A 19,447-nucleotide genomic window follows, 5' to 3' on the forward strand; every position below is an offset into this window, starting at 1 on the left:
AGCCAGCCTCTCAGCATCTCAGTTAAGCCCTCTAAAATTTTTTTTCACACGTTTTGAGTAAATCACCTACCATTCTTCTAAACTCAATCTCTCCTCATAAAACAACCCTCTCAATCTAGGAATCAATCTAGCAAACCATTACACTTTGTCTAATGGGCAAATACATTCTTCATTAGGTACGGTGACCAAAGCTGTACCAAGTATTTCAGGTGTGGTCTTACCAAAGCCCCATATAATTACAGCAAGACTTCCTTATCCTTATACTCCATCTCCCTTGCAATAAAGGCTAACATACCTTCCTAATTTCTTTATGTAGCTGCATGTTAACTTTTTGTGATTCAAGCAACATATTATTGAGCAAACAAGCAGCAAAACATTGCTTGAAACAAACTGTAAATCTGTCTGCATACCAACATTTACCAGTCTCTCACCTTTTAAAAAATATTCTCCTTTTCTAGACTTCCAGGTCGATCATTTCACAACCCCTAATTATATTCAATCTGTCACCTTCTTGTGCACTCACTTAACCCGTCCACGATCACTTTGCAGCCACTTTGATTCCTTCTCACAGCTTACTTTCCCACCTAGTTTTGTATCATCAGCAAACTTGGGTATGTTACAGCATCTTTACAGTACAGAATGCCATTCAGCCCATCGGGTTTGCACTGGCTCTCTAAAAGAGCATTCCACCTAGTCCCACTCCCCTGCCTTATCCCCATAACCTTACACATTCTCTCTTTTCAGGTAGCAACCTAATTCCCTTTTGAATACCTCGATCGAACCTGCCTCCACCATACTTTCAGGAAGTTTGTTCCAGACTCCAACCACCCTCTGGGTGAAAAAAGTTTTCTTCACATCACATTTACTCCTTTTGACAATTATTTTGAATCTGTGCCCTCTAGTTCTTGATGCTCTCTTGAGTGGGGACAGTTTCTCACTATTTAGCCTGTCCATACCCCTCAGGATCTTGACCTCTCAGCCTTCTTTTCTCCAAGGAAAACAGTCCTAACTTCTCCAGCCTATCCTCATAGCTACAGTTCTTCATCCCAGGAATCATTCTTGTTGAATGTATATTTTTCACAGGAATATAAGTCTAACTTCCTGCCCAAATACAAAGCTAAAAGCAATGATATATTTTAAAAGGCAATTGCCAAAACATACACAAATATTGCATTTTAGTAAGCTGTTGCAAACCAAGTAGCGGTATCAGTACATTCGACCTCTCATCTAAATCATTGCTATAGATCCTAAATTGCTCATCCTTGCGCCACTCCGCTAGTTACACCCTGCCATCCTGAAAATGATCTGTGTATTCCGTCCTTTAACCAATCATCAATCAAAACTAATAAAATATTCCCAATCTCTCAGCACCAATCTCATCTAATAACCTCTTGTGTGGCACATTATTGAATGCATTTTGAAAATCTAACTATACTATATCCATTGTTCCCCCCTTACCTACCCTACTAGTTGTACCCTCAAAAACTCAAAAAGATTGATATTTATTATGTATGCTTGGCTGAGAGCCCGGACATCCATTACTCTGTTGATAAACCTGAGCCCAAGAGCAAGCATTGCTTGATTGACAACTCTGGCTCTTTGATCGCTGCTGTCACTTTCACAATGTTTACTTACACAAAGTTGAGGTTTCAAGGGTTTGCAATTTCTGTTATTGATACTTTCTTGATTGACAGTTTTATCGGGCCGCAGTGAAAGGACTTTTTTTAAACATAATGGAAAGTAATGAATGAATTACTGTTTTTTAAAAAGTTTTTTTTACACATCCTATTGTCACTATAGGCTTCATGATTTTATAGTGTATAGTGGGTCAATGGGCATGGAACTGCCATAGCTTGACATAGGATGTATGAGGGGCCATGGGGTGGAAGGGCAGAGCTTGACATGGGGACATGAGTATGGGTGGAGGGGGTTAGCTCAGCACAGAGGGCATAAGGGGCCCTGGGAGGCATACCTTGGCAGTGAGGGCATGAAGAGGACCATTTGAACTCACTTTTTAAAAGGTTCTCTCCCGTATTACTATGGTTCACAACAGCTTGGAGGTGCCGTGAATCACAATTCTTTCAAAACCTAGCCCGACTCCATGAAAATTGCTGAGGAGTAGCACATGTCCACCTCTGCAATGCAGCCACCAGGTTGGAAGTGCCGGGTATAGGCTTTTGACCCAAACCAGCTTGGGAATCTTGGAATCGGGACCCACCCACCATTTTTAAATGGCTCCTGAGCCATCCCAACTGGGTGAAAATCCAGCCCAATATCCCTTTCATTAACCAATGCTGACTCTGCCTAATCATATTGCAGTTTTCCAAGTGCCCAGTTACCACATCCCTAACAATAGATTCTAGGATTTTTCGCTACTACTGATATCAGGTTCACTCATCTATAGTTCTCTGATCTCTCTCCTTCCTTTCTTGAATAGAGGGGTTATGTGTACTATCTTTAATTCCAATTGAACCATTCTAAAATCTAGGGAGCTCTTCCCAGTTTAGGACTTAACCACATGACTCTCAAACTCAGTATGAAATTCTGTCATATTATGATCACTCTTTCCCTGAGGATGCTTTACTTTAAGATTACTAATTAACTCTGCCTCATTACATAACACTAGATCAAAAATAATGTGTTCCCAGTTTGTTTTTCAACATATTGTTCAGAGTACAAAAGCAAGGAAGTCATGCTAAACATTTATAAGTCACTGGTTGGGTCTCAACAGGAGTATTACCTTCTTTTACCTGGCACTCCTTAAAACCTACCTTTGACCAAACCTTAGGTCATCCGCCCTAATATCTTCTTATGTGGCTCAGCATCATATTTTGTTTTATTTTGCTTCTGTGAAGCTCTTTGGGATATTTAATTACATCAAAATTGATACATAAATGTAAGTTGTTTGGTAGTACAGAACTTGAGTATTGCTGAAAAAAGAGACATGTCGAAGCTTTTTGCCTTGCACTCATCAGGACACCGCAAGAATACCAATATAAGGGGAAAACAACAATTTATACTGCATGTGAAGAGAACGCTGATTGGTTGGCAAGTGGACTCGACATGGTTCTTTTATCAGCAATCCTAAATGTAAGTTGTTGTTGAAAATGGTTGGTTAGCCACATAGAACTAAATGGCTTGCTAGGCCATTTCAGAGGGCAGTTAAGAATCAACCACGTTGCTGTGGGTCTGGAGCCACATGTGAGCCAGACCAAGTAAGGATGGCAGATTTCCCTCCCTGCCGGACATTAGTGAACTAGATGTTTTTTTAAAAAATAACAATCCAGTAATTTCACGGTCACCATTACTGATACTGGCTTCTAAATTCCACATTTATTTAGCTAAGTTAATCTAAATTCCCCAGCTGCCATGAGGGGATTTGAACTCATGGCCTCAAATCATTAGTCCAGTAATGTGACAACTATGCTACCCCTGGGCCATAACTAAAATCCATATATCAAATACAACAGGGAAGTTTTATAGGCCAAAATAACCAGAGCATTTGTTTTTACAACTTAAGCACATGCTTAGAAAACAGGATTCAATGGGGAATGTACGCATATGGTCTTTATATACTGCACCAGCTAAGTATTAAAGCGCTGTGCCTTTTCTTAATCTAAAGTAGTTGTCAGTTATTTTCAAAAGATGCACTTTCTTTACTTAGTTCCTTTGATGTGACAAGCGTCTCAGAAGAGCTCTCTCTCTGCAACAAGGCCAGATTTCTTAAGCACAAATCCCTTTTTGATGTCTTAAACGTAGGGATTGAATAGATTAATGCACAACTGATATTGATATTGAGTAGTTAGCTGAAATGTGATGATCATTTCCATCCCAGGACGTTAGACTACTTAAACACAATGAAGCCTAAAGGCCACTGTACAATGTTAAACGAGTAATCATCGTACATTATTGTCATTGATTAATCAGGCTTACTTGTGTGTGTGTGTGTGTGTATGTGTTATAATATACACAGCTGGCCCCAGTTAGTTATGTTTCCAATGCGTAAATTCACATATTATCCCAACTTTGCTACCAGACTGCAAATAAAAGTTGATATTACGATCTGTCAAAAGTCTTAGATGTTACATTAAAACTCATTTAACTTTAGCTACACAAGATTTAAGTCCTATTCACACAGAAGGAAGCCATTCGGCCCATCAAGTCCACGTCGGCTCTCTGTAAAGCAATCCAGTCAGTCCCATTCCTCGCGCTATCTTCGTAGCCCAGCAAGTTTATTTCCCTCAAGTGCTCATTCAGTTTCCTTTCGAAATCATTCATTTTCTCCACTTCCACCACCCTCAGAGGCAACGTGGTCCACATAATTACCACTCACTGTGTAAAAAAGTTCTTCCCCCATCTCTGCTGCATCCATTGCCAAGTGAGCCAGAGACCCGGGGTAATTCTCTAGGAACACGGGTTCAAATCCCACCACGGCAACTGGCGGAGTTTAAATTCAATTGATAAATCTGGACTATAAAGCTAATCTCAGTAATGGTGACCATGGATCGATTGTTGTTAAAAACCCATCTGGTTCACTAATGCCCTTTAGGGAAGGAAATCTGCCATCCTTACCTGGTCTGGCCTACATGCGACTCCAGACCCACAGCAACGTGGTTGACTCTTAACTGCCCTCTGAAATGGCCTAGCAAGCCGTTCGGTTCAGGGGCAATTAGGGATGGGCATCAAATACTGGCCTTGCCAGTGATTCCCACATCCCATGGAAGGATAAAAAAAGAACTTTGAATCTGTGTCCCCCTCCCAGGCCTTGTACCATATAATTAAATTAAATTCACAAATTAAAGAAAAACGCAACAGGTCAAACTCTTAACTTTTTATCATAATTATCTAATGAAATAGGCGGTTTTACTTCCAAATAATTGCCTCTAGCCACCATGGCCTCACTGCGGGGGACGGACAGGGAAGCGGAGTTGAGGCCACAGTCAGATCAGCAATGATCTTGTTGAATGATGGAGTAGGCCCGAGGCCCTGGATGGCGTGTTCTTGTGTTCTGTGGGAGACCTTTCCCACTGTGGCCTCAAAGTATGGTCCATAGTCATTGCGCCCTCCTGTCTCAGCTCGTCCATTTGGTCTGATCCAGGATTATAGTTATCTAAAGGATGCTTAGAGTCCTCCACCGTCAGTTACTACATGATCTCCTTCACATGACCAAGTCTGGCTCATCAGATTGAGTTGTGGCTTTCTTTAGACCTTCATTGTCTAATTGGCTGATGTTGACCTCGATTGAACCATTCTGACCACCGCCCTGAATAGCGCTGTCCCAGTCCTCTTGCAAACACTGCCATTGCCTTCCATCATCCACCTCGCTAACCTCACTGTTTTCTGAGGCCTCGGCCTGACCCTTGTGTTCTGTAAGTGACCCAGCTGCTGAGGCTGGCTCTGGCAGTTCCGCAGGACTTGTTGGGTGGGTTGCTTCGGCCAGCGATATCCTCGGACTCTCAGCATTGCCCAGTTGGGGTTCATTGTCCCACAGACAACTCATACTTTCATTGTACAAGCTGTAGTGTGGCTGTGTGCATGTCTCTTTCGTAGCTAAAGAAGAAAGATAGCAAATGAGAATGAAACGTTAGATAGTTTTTGTATGTCCGTTCTATCCCTAGCCTACTCATTGATGAAAATATAAGCAAACTATGCAAAGTATTCTTAATAAGGCCAAGCACATAGACTGAATCAATATCCTCCTTGTCCTACTGAGGGGTTCCACTTAGACAAGTGCTCCTCCTTTCTCATTCTTCAATTCTCCCTTCGCAAACCTTTCCTTTATTCTCATTCTTCATTCTTTATTTCTTCTCCTGTATGCATGGGCAGCCATTGATATCTGTATGATTGTCTCCACCCTTTTTTTACTCACTTGGGGCAAAATTTTCCTTCTGGGGTCAATACCAGTCACTTCCAAGTTTTACTGCATTTTTCCTTCTCGTTGGGTAAGGGAATGGAACAAAGGCAAGGGGGGGTGGAGTTAAGACATAGATCTGCCATGATGTCATTGAATGGTGGGACAAGCTTGACTGGTTGAATAGCCTCCTCCTCCTCCTCTTGTTGCTATGAAAGACTGGAGGCCTCAAGTTAATTCTCTCAGTTGCCTGATGCTTCTAAGATCTCACTAAAGCAGCAGGAGTGTGTTCCAAAGGAATGGGCAACACAAACCAGGCAACATTAATAACTCCAGTCATTAGGGTTGCCAACCCTCCAGGACTGGCCTGGAGTCTCCAGGAATTGAAGATCAATCTCCAGGACACTGCCGTGTGCAACCCTGGAGTTAAATCATCGGAATATCAAACAAGATTGTTTTTTTTTTGTCATTTTCTTTGAACATTTACCTTGACCAGATATAAAAATGTTGAAAATGGAGAAAAAGGCTGTTTGGCTGACAGTCAAGCATCATCCAATTGGGTAATGAGACTTTTTTGCTTTCCAATTGGTGTAGGAAGGCAGTGCATCACAAGGATGGATGTGTGGGCCAACTAACAGCTGGAGCGTGGGGGCAGGTCATGTGATGAAACCTCCAAGAATATATTTAATCACCCTATTAGTCAATCTGATCATGTTAGGAGGACTGACATCGGGTGCAGGCCTGGACCTGAAGGATTTTTTTTTGCCTTTGTGAGCACTTTCATGTCTTGGTTTCTTTAATGGTCTGACTCTTATCATTTTGTCCTGTATTCAAAAAACAAAATTGGGGCCTGGGTGCAGATGCATAAGAACCCATGCAGCCCTCACTCCGTCCCTCCCCACCCTACCGACCCTCTGCCCAACATCCCAACACTGCAAGGAGCCAGGAGATTAATTTAATTATATAAAAATTCATTTGAGTATTGCTGAAAAAAGAGATGTCTAAGCTTTTCATCTTGCACTCATTAGTACACTCGCAAGAATACCAATATAAGGGGAAAACAACAAATTATACTTCATGTAAAGAGAGTGTTGATTGGTTGGCCAGTGGCGTTGCCATGGAGAATGCCACAAGTGATGGAGACTGACAATTAATAGTCAAGCGTCATCTGAAATTCAAACCAGGCAACTTGACCCTGATTCATTTATTTAATTTGTTCCATTGCTACCAGATAAACATGCAGCTCAAAGAAAGTTCTGCTTAGCTTTATAATCCCCGCTCTAATTTCTGACTTGAACAACCTACCTTTGTTAATTTCCTCTGATACAATGTGCAGGACGAGTTCATTGTAGGTGCTTTCAACCCGTATCACTCCATCATCATCTTCGGCACACAGACACGCTTCATACATGGGCAGCCCCTGGAAGGCAGTTTGCACAGCCTGACTCATTATTCTTGGCCATGCTCCAGCCCTGCCACCCACCCAATGACTCCCATTCAGAGCTACAACAGGACTGTGTTAAAGTGGGAGAGGGGCAAGGCACACAAGGGTATCACAGTGCTGCCCCAAGGATGGCACTGGGCAGCAATTAGCAGTGGTGCCCATCCTGTTGTCATGTGTGGCTCAGTTAGTAGCATACTTGCTCCTGAGTCCCAAGGGTCTGGGTTCAAGTCCTACTCTCGGACTGCAGCACAAAAATCAAAGCTAACACTGCGCACTACTGAGGGTGTACTGTGCTGTCAGAGGTGCTCTTCTTTGGATAAGATGCTACTCTGAGTCCCTGCTGGCACAACATATAGTACTGAAGGAGTATTGTGCTGTCTTTTGGGTGAGATGTTACACCAAGGCCCTATATCTGTCATCCTGGGTAGGTGTAAAATGGTCCCATGGCACTATTTCAAAGAGGAGCAGGAGAATTATTTTTGGTGCCCCGGCCAATACTTAGCCCTCAATCAACACCCAAAAACATATTACCTGGTCTTTGTCACATTGCTGGGTGTGGGATTTTGCTAGGGTTGCCAACCCTCCAGGATTGGCCTGGAGTTTCCAGGAATTGAATCCCCAGGAGACTGCTGGAGAATATCATCGGGACATTCAAAAAAGATTGTTTTCTTTGTCATTTTCTTTGACCTTTTCTATTTACCAGATATCAACATATTGACAAAGGGAGGAAAAAGGCTAATTTGGCTGACAGTCAATGGGTGATGAGTTCGCTTTCCAACTGATGTCGGAAGGCAGAGGGCAGAGTTTTTTGCTGAGTGGGCGGGCGCGCGCCCGACCCGCTCAAGCGTAAAATGACGTGGGGGTGAGGTCGGGCGAGTATCCCGACGTCACCGCACCCTTGCGCGATATTTCGGTTGGTGGGCACTCGCAGGAGTCAGCAGCGCTCCCGCCGGCAATTAAAAGGCTTATTAAGGCCTTTAACAACGTAATTAAACGAACATTTTCACTGCCTGTCCAACCTTACAGTTGGCAGGCAGGCGAAAAGGCTAAGAGGCCTTTGCATTTTTCCGCGAAACCTCATCCGCGGGCGAGATGAGGCTTTGACCCATCATTAAAAAACAATTTAAAAATTCCATCCCGATTTCTAACATGTCCCTGCTCATGTGACAGAGGGGCAGAGGGGCATGTTTTTTAACATTTCAAAAATCTTTATTTTTAATTTTCAAAAGTCTTCATCTCCCCCGAGGCAGCTCCATGTTAACATTTCCCATAATAAATTCCTCAGTCCATATTTGTAATGAAAACTCATTTGTAAACTTATAATGCTGTAATTACACATTTCCACCAGCACTGGCACTTTGACACCTCAGTTAAGTGATTTATGTTTGAGGGATAGATATTATCCAGGATACTGGGGAGAACTCCGCTGCTCTTCGAACAGTGCCAAGTCTCTGGAGTAGAATTTAAGCCCATGCCTTTCTGATTCAGAGGCAAGGTTACTACCCACTGGGCCATTTATAGTAAAAAGGGCAAGCGGATTTTCAATGCAAAATATCGTATCACCGCAGAGAACTTTACTGCTGGTGATGAAGATTATGGAGCGTGAGTATTGTGTGCAGTTCTGGTCGCCACATTATAGGAAGGATGTGATTGCACTGGAGGGAGTGCAGAGGAGATTCACCAAGATGTTGCCTGGGCTGAAACATTTAAGTTAAGAAGAGAGGTTGGATAAACTTGGGTTGTTTTTGTTGGAGCAGAGAAGACTGAGGGGTGACCTGATCGAGGCGTACAAGATTATAAGGGACATGGACAGGGTGGATAGGGAGCTGCTGTACCCTTAGTTGAAGGGTCAGTCACGAGGGGGCATAAGTTCAAGGTGAGGGGCAGGAGGTTTAGGGGGGATGTGAGGAAAAACTTTTTTACCCAGAGGGTGGTGACAGTCTGGAATGCACTGCCTGGGAGGGTGGTGGAGGCGGGTTGCCTCACATCCTTTAAAAAGCACCTGGATGAGCACTTGGCACGTCATAACATTCAAGGCTATAGGCCAAGTGCTGGTAAATGGGATTAGGTAGGTAGGTCAGGTGTTTTTCACGTGTTGGTGCAGACTCGATGGGCCGAAGGGCCTCTTCTGCACTGTGTGATTCTGAGATAATAGCATAGGCACACAGCATGGGTGGGTATCACTTTGTACTAGGCGCACAAGGTCTGTCACTCACTCACCGGTTTGCAGACAGGCTCCAATGTTTTCAGGACATATGGGAGAAAAAGTTCCAGGAGGGAATCCCGAATAAACTGCCTCCTGGCTGCAACGCTGTCAGAGTCAAACTTCTACAGAGAAAGAGACAACAAACCAGTCACTTCTCACTTCTAATCTCAGCAACAAGATAGGATTAATTAATGACCTCTTGGTGAAGGTGCCCTTAGGTAGCAGCAATCATAAAATGATTGAGTTTTACATTCAGTTTGAGAGAGAGAAGAATGGGTCTAAGACTAGTATTTTAAACTTAAATAAGGATAGTTATGAGGGAATGAAAGCAGAGCTAGCTGAAGTGAACTGACAAATTAGGTTAAGGGATAGGTGAATAGCGAGGCAGTGGCAGACATTTAAAGGGGTATTTCAGAATACACAGAATAGGTACATTGCAACACGAAAAGAAAATTCCAAGGTGAGGACCCACCATCTGTGGTTAACTAAAAAAGTTAAAGGTAGCATCAAACTTGAAACAAAATCATATAATTGTGCAAAGATGGGTGGTAGTTCAGAGGATTGGACAGAATATAAAGAACAGCAAAGAATGACTAAAAGACTGATAAGGAAGGAAAATAGTACAAGAGAAAACTAGCTAGAAATATAAAGACAGATAGTAAGAGTTCCTATAGATATTTTAAAAAGAAAAGAGTTAACAGTGAGCATTGGTCCAATAGAAAGTGAGTCTGGGGAATTAATGATGGAAAATAAGGAGACGGCAGATTAATTGCACAGGCATTTTGCATCGGTCTTCACTATAGAGGACCCCAGAAATTGCTGTAAATCAGGAAATGGAAGGGAGGGAGCAACTCAAGAAAATTGCAATCACCAGGGATGTGGTACTGAGCAAATAGATGGAGCTGCAGGCTGACAGGTCCCCAGGTCCTGATGGACTTCATGATAGGGGCTTCAAAGTGTCACAAAGCTATCATATTTTTCATAATATTATTGTAGGCATATTGGTGTGAGTGTGGCTGGTTCTGTCTGTGTGACTGATTTAATTAGGCTAGAGACACTTAGACTACAAGATTGAAATTATCAGAAGAGTTAGGTGTGAAGCAGACTTTTGAAGTGGAGTAGAATAAGCTAGGGTGAGGGTTCCACAGATAGGGTGTGAAGAAAATTTGCAATTTTAGATAAGTGAAGGGGTTGTTTGATTTTCAAAGGGATAGTGTAATGTTTACAACTAACAAAATAAGTGAGGCAAAGCAATATGTTTATTTTTCCCAGAAGTGCTGAGCATAATGATGACATGAAAGCTTTATGTATTGTGGGAAAAGTAAATTTCCAAAGACATGTTGAACAATGGGATTTTACACATTAAAGAGAGAGAAACATATATAAAGAAGGATGGAAGGCTATGTGGGGGCAGACATGTAAAATCTTGAAAGGTACACCATGTGACACAGACTTGGAAAAAGCTCTAGTCACGCTGAAGAAGAGCCATTCTAGTAACTAAAGTCGTGTTAAAAGCCTTTGGATTTCCACTGTCGCGTGGGTGCTGTGGTAACCTTGCTGGATTGCCTATTTAAATTTAAAATCTATTTTGGACTGTTGCCTTAAAGGGGGTGTGTAGTTGGGAGTCAGGTTAATTAGGAATTTAGGGATTTGTTATAATATCAAGTAACTGTAATCTTATGTGTTTAAATTCTTTTCTTTTGTTAAAAATGTTTTAATTTAATTTTAAAAATCACTTAGGGTGCTGGTGGACACGTTACTTCTGAATTCAGTTCACAAACCTTTTCATAATAAATACAAATTGCAAAACTGTAGTGATAGCGTGGCCAAGTTTCCCTTGTGGATTTGGTCCACCTGGCACATATCACCTGCCACGTCATAACAAAAGAAGTGGCTAGTGAAATAATTAATGCTTTGGTTTTAATTTTCCAAAATTCCCTAAATTCCAGGAGGGTCCCATTAGATTGGAAAACAGTGAATGTAATTTCTTTATTCAAAAAAGGGAGGGAGACAGAAAGTAGGAAAATGTTAGAAGCTATTATTAAAGCTGTTATAGCAGGGCACTTGGAAAAATTCAAGGTAATCTTGCAGAGCCAACATGGTTTTGTGAAAGGGAAATCATGTTTAACCAATTTATTAAAGTTCTTTGAAGAAGTAACATGTGCTGTGGATAAAGGAGAACTGGTGGATGTACTGTACTTAGATTTCCAGAAGGCATTTGATAAGGTGCCACAACAAAGTTTATTGAAAAAAATAAAAGCTCATGGTGTAGGGGGTAACATATTGGCATGGATTGAAGATTGACTGGCTAACAGGAAACAGGGCATAGGCATAAAAGGGTCTTTTTCTGGTTGGCAAGATGTAACGAGTAGTGTGCCACAGGGATCAATGCTGGGGCCTCAAATTTTTACAATTTATATAAATGACTTGAACGAAGGGACCAAAGATATGTTTGCTAAATTTGCTGATGATACAAAGGTAGGTAGGAAAGTAAGATGTGAAGATGATGTAAGGCGGCTACAAAGGGATATAGAGAGGTTAAGTGACAGGGCAAAGATCTGGCAAATGGCGTATTAAAAAAAGCATATTATCTAAATGGTGAGAGATTGCAGAGCTCTGAAATGCAGAGGGATCTAGGTGTCCTAGTGCATGAATCGCAAAAGGTTAGTATGCAGGTACAGCAAGTAATTAGGAAAGCTAATAGAATGTTCTTGTTTATTGTGAGGTGAATTGAATACAAAAGTAGGGAGGATATGCTTCAGTTATATAGGGCATTGGTGAGACCACATCTGGAGTACTGTGTAGAGTATTGGTCTCCTTATTTAAAGCAGGATGTAAATGCATTGGAAGCAGTTCAGAGAAGGTTTACTAGTCTAATGGGTGGGTTGTCTTATTGTCTTATGAGTAAAGGTTAGACAGGCTAGGCTTGTATCCACTGGAGTTTAGAAGAGTAACAGGTGACTTGATTGAAACATATAAGATGCTGAGGGGTCTTGACAAGGTGGACGTGAAGAGGATGTTTCCTCTTGTGGGAGAATCTAGAGCTAGGGGTCACTGTTTAAAAATATGGGATCGCCCATTTAAGACAGAGATGAGGAGAAATTTTTTCTGTCAGAGGGTCATGAGTCTTTGGAACTCTCTTCCTCAAAAAGCGGTGGAGTCTTTGAATATTTTTAAGGCAGAGGTAGATAGATTCTTGGTAGACAAGGGGGTGAAAGGTTATAGGGGGTTGAGGTTATAATCAGAGCAACCATGATTTTATTAAATGGCAGAGCAGGCTCGAAAGGCTGATGGCCTGCTCCTGCTCCTAATTTGTACGTTCATAATTGGATCCCAAGCCAGATGGTGAAGTATGAAACAAGGCACGCAAATCCTTTTCTTGTTAGCTGGTTTATTTACAGAATGCAGCATTACATGTGTCTGCCTCCTACTTACTAACTCAATGCCGCAGCAGTCTCCCTTTATAAGTGCTCTAAATACTTAATTAAACAATGTCCTTTATCTGTGCTTCTTAACAATATAATTAACATGCCATTGACAAGTAAGAGCAACCGGAACAACACCGGGGGTCCTTCCAGTCACACTGCCTCCATTATAGCAGTAGGATAGTGACGCAATACAGGGGGACCCACTTACACTCAAACTACAGGTTATGCACCCTCTCACCTTCTGTTACATGCCACTCACGCTCATACTCTGCAACACATACCTTCAGTACTCGGACTCGGGTGTTATCGAGGGGTTGGCTGATTTCAGCGGAGAGTCCGGTGGCTGGTTGTGTAGAAACAAGCAGGTGTTGAAAGGTATAAACTGCATCTTCCAGCAACTGCAAACAGAAATCAAGATGAGGGAATGTATGAAATGGGTTCAGTACTCAGTGAGACTCATGTTTATCAGACTTTTTTTTTGTTCATTATTGGATGTGGGCTTCGCTGGCTGGGCCAGCATTTATTGCCCGTCCCTAATTGCCCTTGAGCTGCCTTCTTGAACCGCTGCAGTCCATGTGATGTAGGTACACCCGCAGTGCTGTTAGGGAGGGAGTTCCAGGATTTTGACCCAGCGACAGTGAAGGAAAGGCGATATATTTCCAAGTCAGGATGGTGAGTGACTTGGAGGGGATCTTGCAGGTGGTGGTGTTCCCATGTGTCTGCTGCCCTTGTCCTTCTAGATGGTGGAGGTTGTGGGTTTGGGAGATGCTTTCACAAAAGCCTTCAAATGGAAATTACAATTCACAACCAGCCAATAACCTAAGGTGTAACTAGTAACACCAGACACCTGCCTGGCCCTTTAAGAGATGTCCAACAAGGAAGACACTATCTCTCTTATCCAGCCAGACACAGAATTGGACAGATATTCCTCTCTGTGTACTCAGCTGTGTAGCATTTCAATGTCCTCAGTTTTAATTCACATAGTTGAGTGGATTATTTCATAGAGTGATACAGCACGGAGTGAGGCCATTCAGTCCATCATGCCTGTGCTGGCTCTTTGAAACAGCTATCTAATTAGTCCCACTCCTCTGCTCTTTCCCCATAGCCCTGCAATATTTCAACTTCAAGTACTGATCCAATTCCCTGTGAAAGATTATTATTGAATCTATTTCTATTACCCTTTCAGGCAGTGGATTCCACAACATGACAACTTGCTGCATGAGAAAGCCCCTCACCTTGTCTCTGAATGTACATATGAACTTATGAATTAGGAGGAGGAGTAGGCCACTCAGCCCTTCGAGCCTGCTCCGCCATTCAATAAGATCATGGCCGATCTGATTGTAGCCTCAACTCCACAATCCCACCTACCCCGTTAACCTTTCACCCCACATTGTTTATCAAGAATCTATCTACCTCTGCCTTAAAAATATTCAAAGACTCTGCTTCCACCGCCTTTCGAGGAAGAGAGTTCCAAAGACTCACGACCCTCTGAGAGAAAAACATTCTCCTCATCTCTGTCTTCAATGGCTGACCCCTTATTTTTAAACAATAGACACCTAGTTCTAGATTCTCCCACAAGGGGAAACATCCTCTCCACATCCACCCTGTCAAGACCCCTCAGGATTTTATCAGAATCTATCAAACCTCTGTTTGTTGACATTTCCACCATGTAAATGTTTCCTCTTCATTTATTCTATCAGAAGTGGTCATAATTTTGAAGACTGCCATTAAATTTGACCTTCGCCTTCTGTACTCTTCGGAGAACAACCCCACCTTCTCCAGTCTCTCTACACAAGTGAAGTTCTTCATCCCTGGCGCCATCCTGGTAAATCTCCTCAGCACCCTCCGCCAAGGCCTTGACATCCTCCCTCGTCTCTGAATCTACATATGAACATACGAATTAGGAGGAAGATTAGGCCGCTCGGCCCTTCGAGCCTGCTCTGCCATACCTGAAGATCATGGCCATGGCCAACCTGATTGTAACCTCAACTCCACATTCCCGCCTACCCCTGACAACCTTTCACCACCTCCCTTGCTTATCAAGAATCTATCTAGCTCTGCCTTAAAAATATTCAAAGACTCTGCTTCCACCACCTTTTGAGGAAGAGAGTTCCAAAACTCATGACCTCCTGAGAAAAAAAATTCTCCTCATCTCTGACTTAAATGAGCAACACCTTATTTTTAAACAGTGACCCCTGGTTCCTTTTCATGAAGTGTAGTATCTAGAATTGGATGCAATATTCCAGCTGAGGCCCAACCAATGATTTAGAAAATTTAAGCATAACTTCCTTACTTATGCGCTCCATTTCCCCTATTTGTAAAGGATAGGAAAGAAAAATAAGAATCCCAAATGATTTTTTAAAATCAACTTGCCTACCACCTTCAAATTCTAAGGCCGGAATTTTCGGGCCTCTCCCGCCGCCTGAATCTTCAAATGCTGAAGTCAACGGACTTTTGAATGGTGTGGCCCAAAATTCCGCCCTAGGAGTTTGTCCGTGCAATAGGAGAACATGGCTGCTCGCTGAATGTTCACTACATCAAATCTGACCATTGCCAAGTGTTGATTGCAGAACATAGCCTGTAGGTTTAAGGGAGACTGTGGCGTAGTGGTAACGTCAGTGGATTGGTAATCTAGAGGCCCAAGTCAATGCTCTGGGGACATGGGTTCAAATCCCACTGTAGCAGCTGGGGGCATTTAAATTCTAGTTAATAAAATCTGGAATTGAAAGCTCATTGTAAAAACTCATCCTAATGCCCTTTAGAGAAGGAAATCTGCCATTCTTACTAGGTCTGGCCTACATGTGACTGCAGACCCACAGCAATGTGGTTGACTCTTAACTGCTCTCTGAAATGGCTGAGCAAGCCACTCAGTTCAAGGGTAATTAGGGATGGGCAACAAATGCTGGTCTTGACAGTGACACCCACATCTCATGACAGAATGAACAAAGTAGACATTTTCTGCTGTGGCTCGGTTGGTCATACTCCTACCTCTGACTCACAAGGATTGGGGTTAAGTCTCATTCCAGGACTTAAACACAAAAAAAAAGCAAGGGTGACAATTCCAATGCAATACTGAGGGAGTGCTGCAGTGTCAGAGGTGCTGTCTTTCAGATGAAACATCAAACTGAGGGCCCTGTTTGGATGGGTGTAAAAGATTCCATGGTGCTTTTGAAGAAGAACTGGTGTTCTGGCCAATATTTATCCCTCAATCAACATCACAAAAACAGATTATCTGCTTGCTATCACATTGCTGTTTGCTGTGAGCACATTGGCTGCTGTGTTTCCTTCATTACAACAGTGATCACACTTCAAAAGTACTTCATTAAAATGCTTTGGAGGTCATGAAAGGTGCTACATAAATGCAAGCCTTTCTTTTTTCTCTCCTGATCTTGCAGAGAGCAGTTCACTCAGGGAAAAGACACTGAATGTGGAACTGAACTAAGCAGCAAAGGGGAGAAGGGGGGGGAGGCAATGGTGTGGTGGTATTGCTGCTGGGTTAGTATTCCAGAGGCCCAGGGCAATGCTCTGGGGACCTGGGTTCAAATCCCACCATGGCAGGGGGAACAAAAAAAATCTGGAATTAAAAGTCTGCTGATGGCTATGAAACCCATTGTTGTAAAAACTCATCTGGTTCACTAATGTCCTTTAGGAAAATCTGCTGGTCTGGGCCTACATGTAACTCCAGACCCACAGCATGTGGTTGACTCTTAAATGCCCTCTGAACAAGGGCAATTAGGGATAGACAATAACTGGTGGCCTAGCCAGCGACGCCCACAACCCATGAATGAATGTAAAACAAATCAGTAATGGGGGCTGAGTCACTGCTCAACAGGAGTGAGCTTTGTGGCTCTCGCTGGGGAAGCTGATGATCCGGTGGTTGACTCACTGCAGGCGAACTGCATGGCTTTGTAATTAAACAATGTTGTCTTTTTAAAGCCGCCTCAGTTTCACTGGTTTTGAATCCTGTTTTCCAGTATTGCATGTTTGTGTATGGGTTCGTCCATGTGTGCATGCATTTACCTTTTCAAATACACATTTATACATCTGCATGTGTGCTCATATGCATTCTTACATGCCATTTGTGTGTGCACATTTGTTCTGTGTACGTGTGTTTGTCAATCTGTGTATGTGTCAAAGTGAGTGTCAATCTGCATGTCAGTCCATTGTGTGTGTGTGTGTGTGTGTGTGTGTGATTGTCTGTGTTTGTGTATTTTTCTACGTGTGCACAGGTGTGTTTGGTTGCCTGTGTGTATCATTTTCTGCGTGGGTGGTTGCACACTTGTCTGCCTCTGTGCATGTCTGTGTATGTGTAGTTGTGCACATTTGTTCACATGTCTGCATCTGTGCATATACGTGTATGTGTCTATCTGTCTATGTGAGTGTTTGATAGTCTTTGTATGTCTCAATGCGTGTGTGCATATATCTGTACATGTGCGTTTGTATGTGTATGTGTATCTCACTGTCTGTGTGTGTACACGTGTGTGTGTCTATCTGTGGTGTGTGTGCGTGCATGTGTGTGTGTGCACGCGTGCGAGTGGTGTGCATGTGCGTGTGTGTGCACGCGCGTGGTGTGCATGTGTGTGTGTACATGTGGCGTGCATGTGTATGTGTGCGTGTGGGTGGTGTCTATGTGTGTATGCATTTGTGTATGTCTGTGTGTGTGTGTCTCTCTCTGTCTGTGTTTGTGAATGTGTGTGTGTGTATGTCTATCTGTGTGTGTGTGTGTCTCTGTCTGTGTTTGTGAATATGTGTGTGTGTATGTCTATGTGTGTGTGTGTGTGTGTGTCTCTCTGTCTGTGTTTTTGAGTGTGTGTGTGTGTGTCTCTCTCTCTGTCTGTGTTTGTGAATGCATGTGTGTATGTTTATCTGTGTGTGTGTGTGTGTGTGTGTCTCTCTCTCTCTCTGTTTGTGAATGTGTGTGTGTGTCTCTCTCTGTCTGTGTGTTTTGTGTGTGTTGCTGTCTGTATGCCTATGTATTTTCCAAGTCTGCTGGAAGTGCAGCACCTGTTGGATGATGTTCTGCGCTCGCTGGGTCAAAAATCGAACACCGGCGAAAGAGAATTTAGCTCCCAGCTCACTCAAGGATTGCTCCAGCTTTTCTGCCTTCTGGTAGCAGTGATACATCTGAACAGATTGATACGGCAAAGCTTGAAGCTGGCTGCAAACCTGGGAGAAACAGAGAAGAGACGTTAGACTGAAAACAGCAAAGTAAAGGACCTTGATCAAAAATCCCCTCAACACAGACTGACCAATGGGACTAAGTGAGAACAAAATGCAGCCAGCCACACAAACCTTAACAATCAGATAGTCACACTAGGTTCAGATTAAAGTTTCTCCCTCAGTCACACCACCCCAAAACATCTCTGCCAGTTATTAACCTGAATCAGCAGTGATCTATGACCTAGTGAATGGATGCCAGTGACAGACCCAGAGCCCAATCTCTCAATCCCCATGCCCCACTCTTAACCCCTAAGCTGCATCTTCAACCCCCTCAGTCTCCTGTCCCCCTCTCCACTATCGTCAAGTGTGCTGTTACTCTCTTCCCCCCATTAACCAGTTAACCATTCTCCTTAGCCCCCACCTCCCTGTGTCTCTAGTCCCTGTTCACCCTCTTCCAACCGAGTCCCTCAGCTCTCACCCCTCCATCTTTCTCTCTCTCTCCGCACCACCCCCACCAACCGCCAGCCTGTCCTGCTTCTGTCTTACTTACAGGGGTCCAGCTCTCTGGATGACGAGGGTACCCATCATGGAATGAAGGAACTGTTGTTGCTGGGGGTGAGATTTACAGTTCAGGGGTCTTCTGTGCTTCTAGCCTTGCTAGGGTGATTAATGTCACATTCTGGGAGACTCCCGGGCAACCCAAGGAGGTTAGCAGCTCCTAACCTGTAACCCCCGTGACCTGTGACCCAATGACCTGTGACCCAGTGACCACATCATTGACTGTGCTCCCATTCCCAAAGATCACGTGGCAGATCCCAAATTCTCAGCTGCAAGTAGAAGCGACGAAGGAGGGATTGTTGATCTTCACCTCGGCCAGGGAGCTGCTGCCGTGCCCACCGCTCTTCACCATGCTGATCACTCGGCTGACTTCCTCGGAGAAGAGCCTTCGGGCTTCCTGGAGGCCGGCGTTCATGGGATTGGCCACTCCATCCCACGCTGACCTGAGGTGGGGCCGAACCTGTTCCTCGCAGCACCAACGTATTTGTTCACCTAATGAAGCTGCGAACAAAACAATTCCCAGTCAGGATTGAGCCACACCAGCCACATCCCACTGCCAACATCATCCCACTGCCATCATCATCCCACTGCCATCATCATCCCACTGCCATCACCATCTGCCCCCTGCCATCACCAGCCACATCCCACTGCCATCTCCATCCCACTGCCATCTCCGTCCCCCCCACTGCCATCACCGTCCCCCCACCGCCATCACCAGCCACATCCCACTGCCATCTCCATCCCCCCCCTGCCATCACCAGCCACATCCCACTGCCATCTCCATCCCCCCCCTGCCATCA

At 43.6% G+C, this 19,447-nt stretch overlaps 1 protein-coding gene across 1 annotated transcript in view; it reads right to left on the reverse strand.

The window, feature by feature from the left end:
* Positions 1-4,816: 4,816 nt before the first annotated feature.
* Positions 4,817-19,447, reverse strand: part of LOC144668803 (protein Niban 1-like) — a 58,689-nt gene continuing 44,058 nt past the window's right edge. Inside the window, exons 9-14 of the mRNA XM_078531167.1 lie at positions 18,958-19,148; positions 17,934-18,095; positions 13,211-13,327; positions 9,516-9,623; positions 7,157-7,271; positions 4,817-5,550 (exon numbers count right to left, since the gene is read on the reverse strand). Coding sequence (XP_078387293.1) covers positions 5,159-5,550; positions 7,157-7,271; positions 9,516-9,623; positions 13,211-13,327; positions 17,934-18,095; positions 18,958-19,148 — 1,085 coding nt within the window. The 3' untranslated portion in view covers positions 4,817-5,158. The remainder of the gene's footprint in view (positions 5,551-7,156; positions 7,272-9,515; positions 9,624-13,210; positions 13,328-17,933; positions 18,096-18,957; positions 19,149-19,447) is intronic.

This window comes from Cetorhinus maximus, chromosome 28 (assembly GCF_964194155.1).
Source record: "Cetorhinus maximus chromosome 28, sCetMax3.hap1.1, whole genome shotgun sequence".
NCBI lineage: Eukaryota > Metazoa > Chordata > Chondrichthyes > Lamniformes > Cetorhinidae > Cetorhinus > Cetorhinus maximus.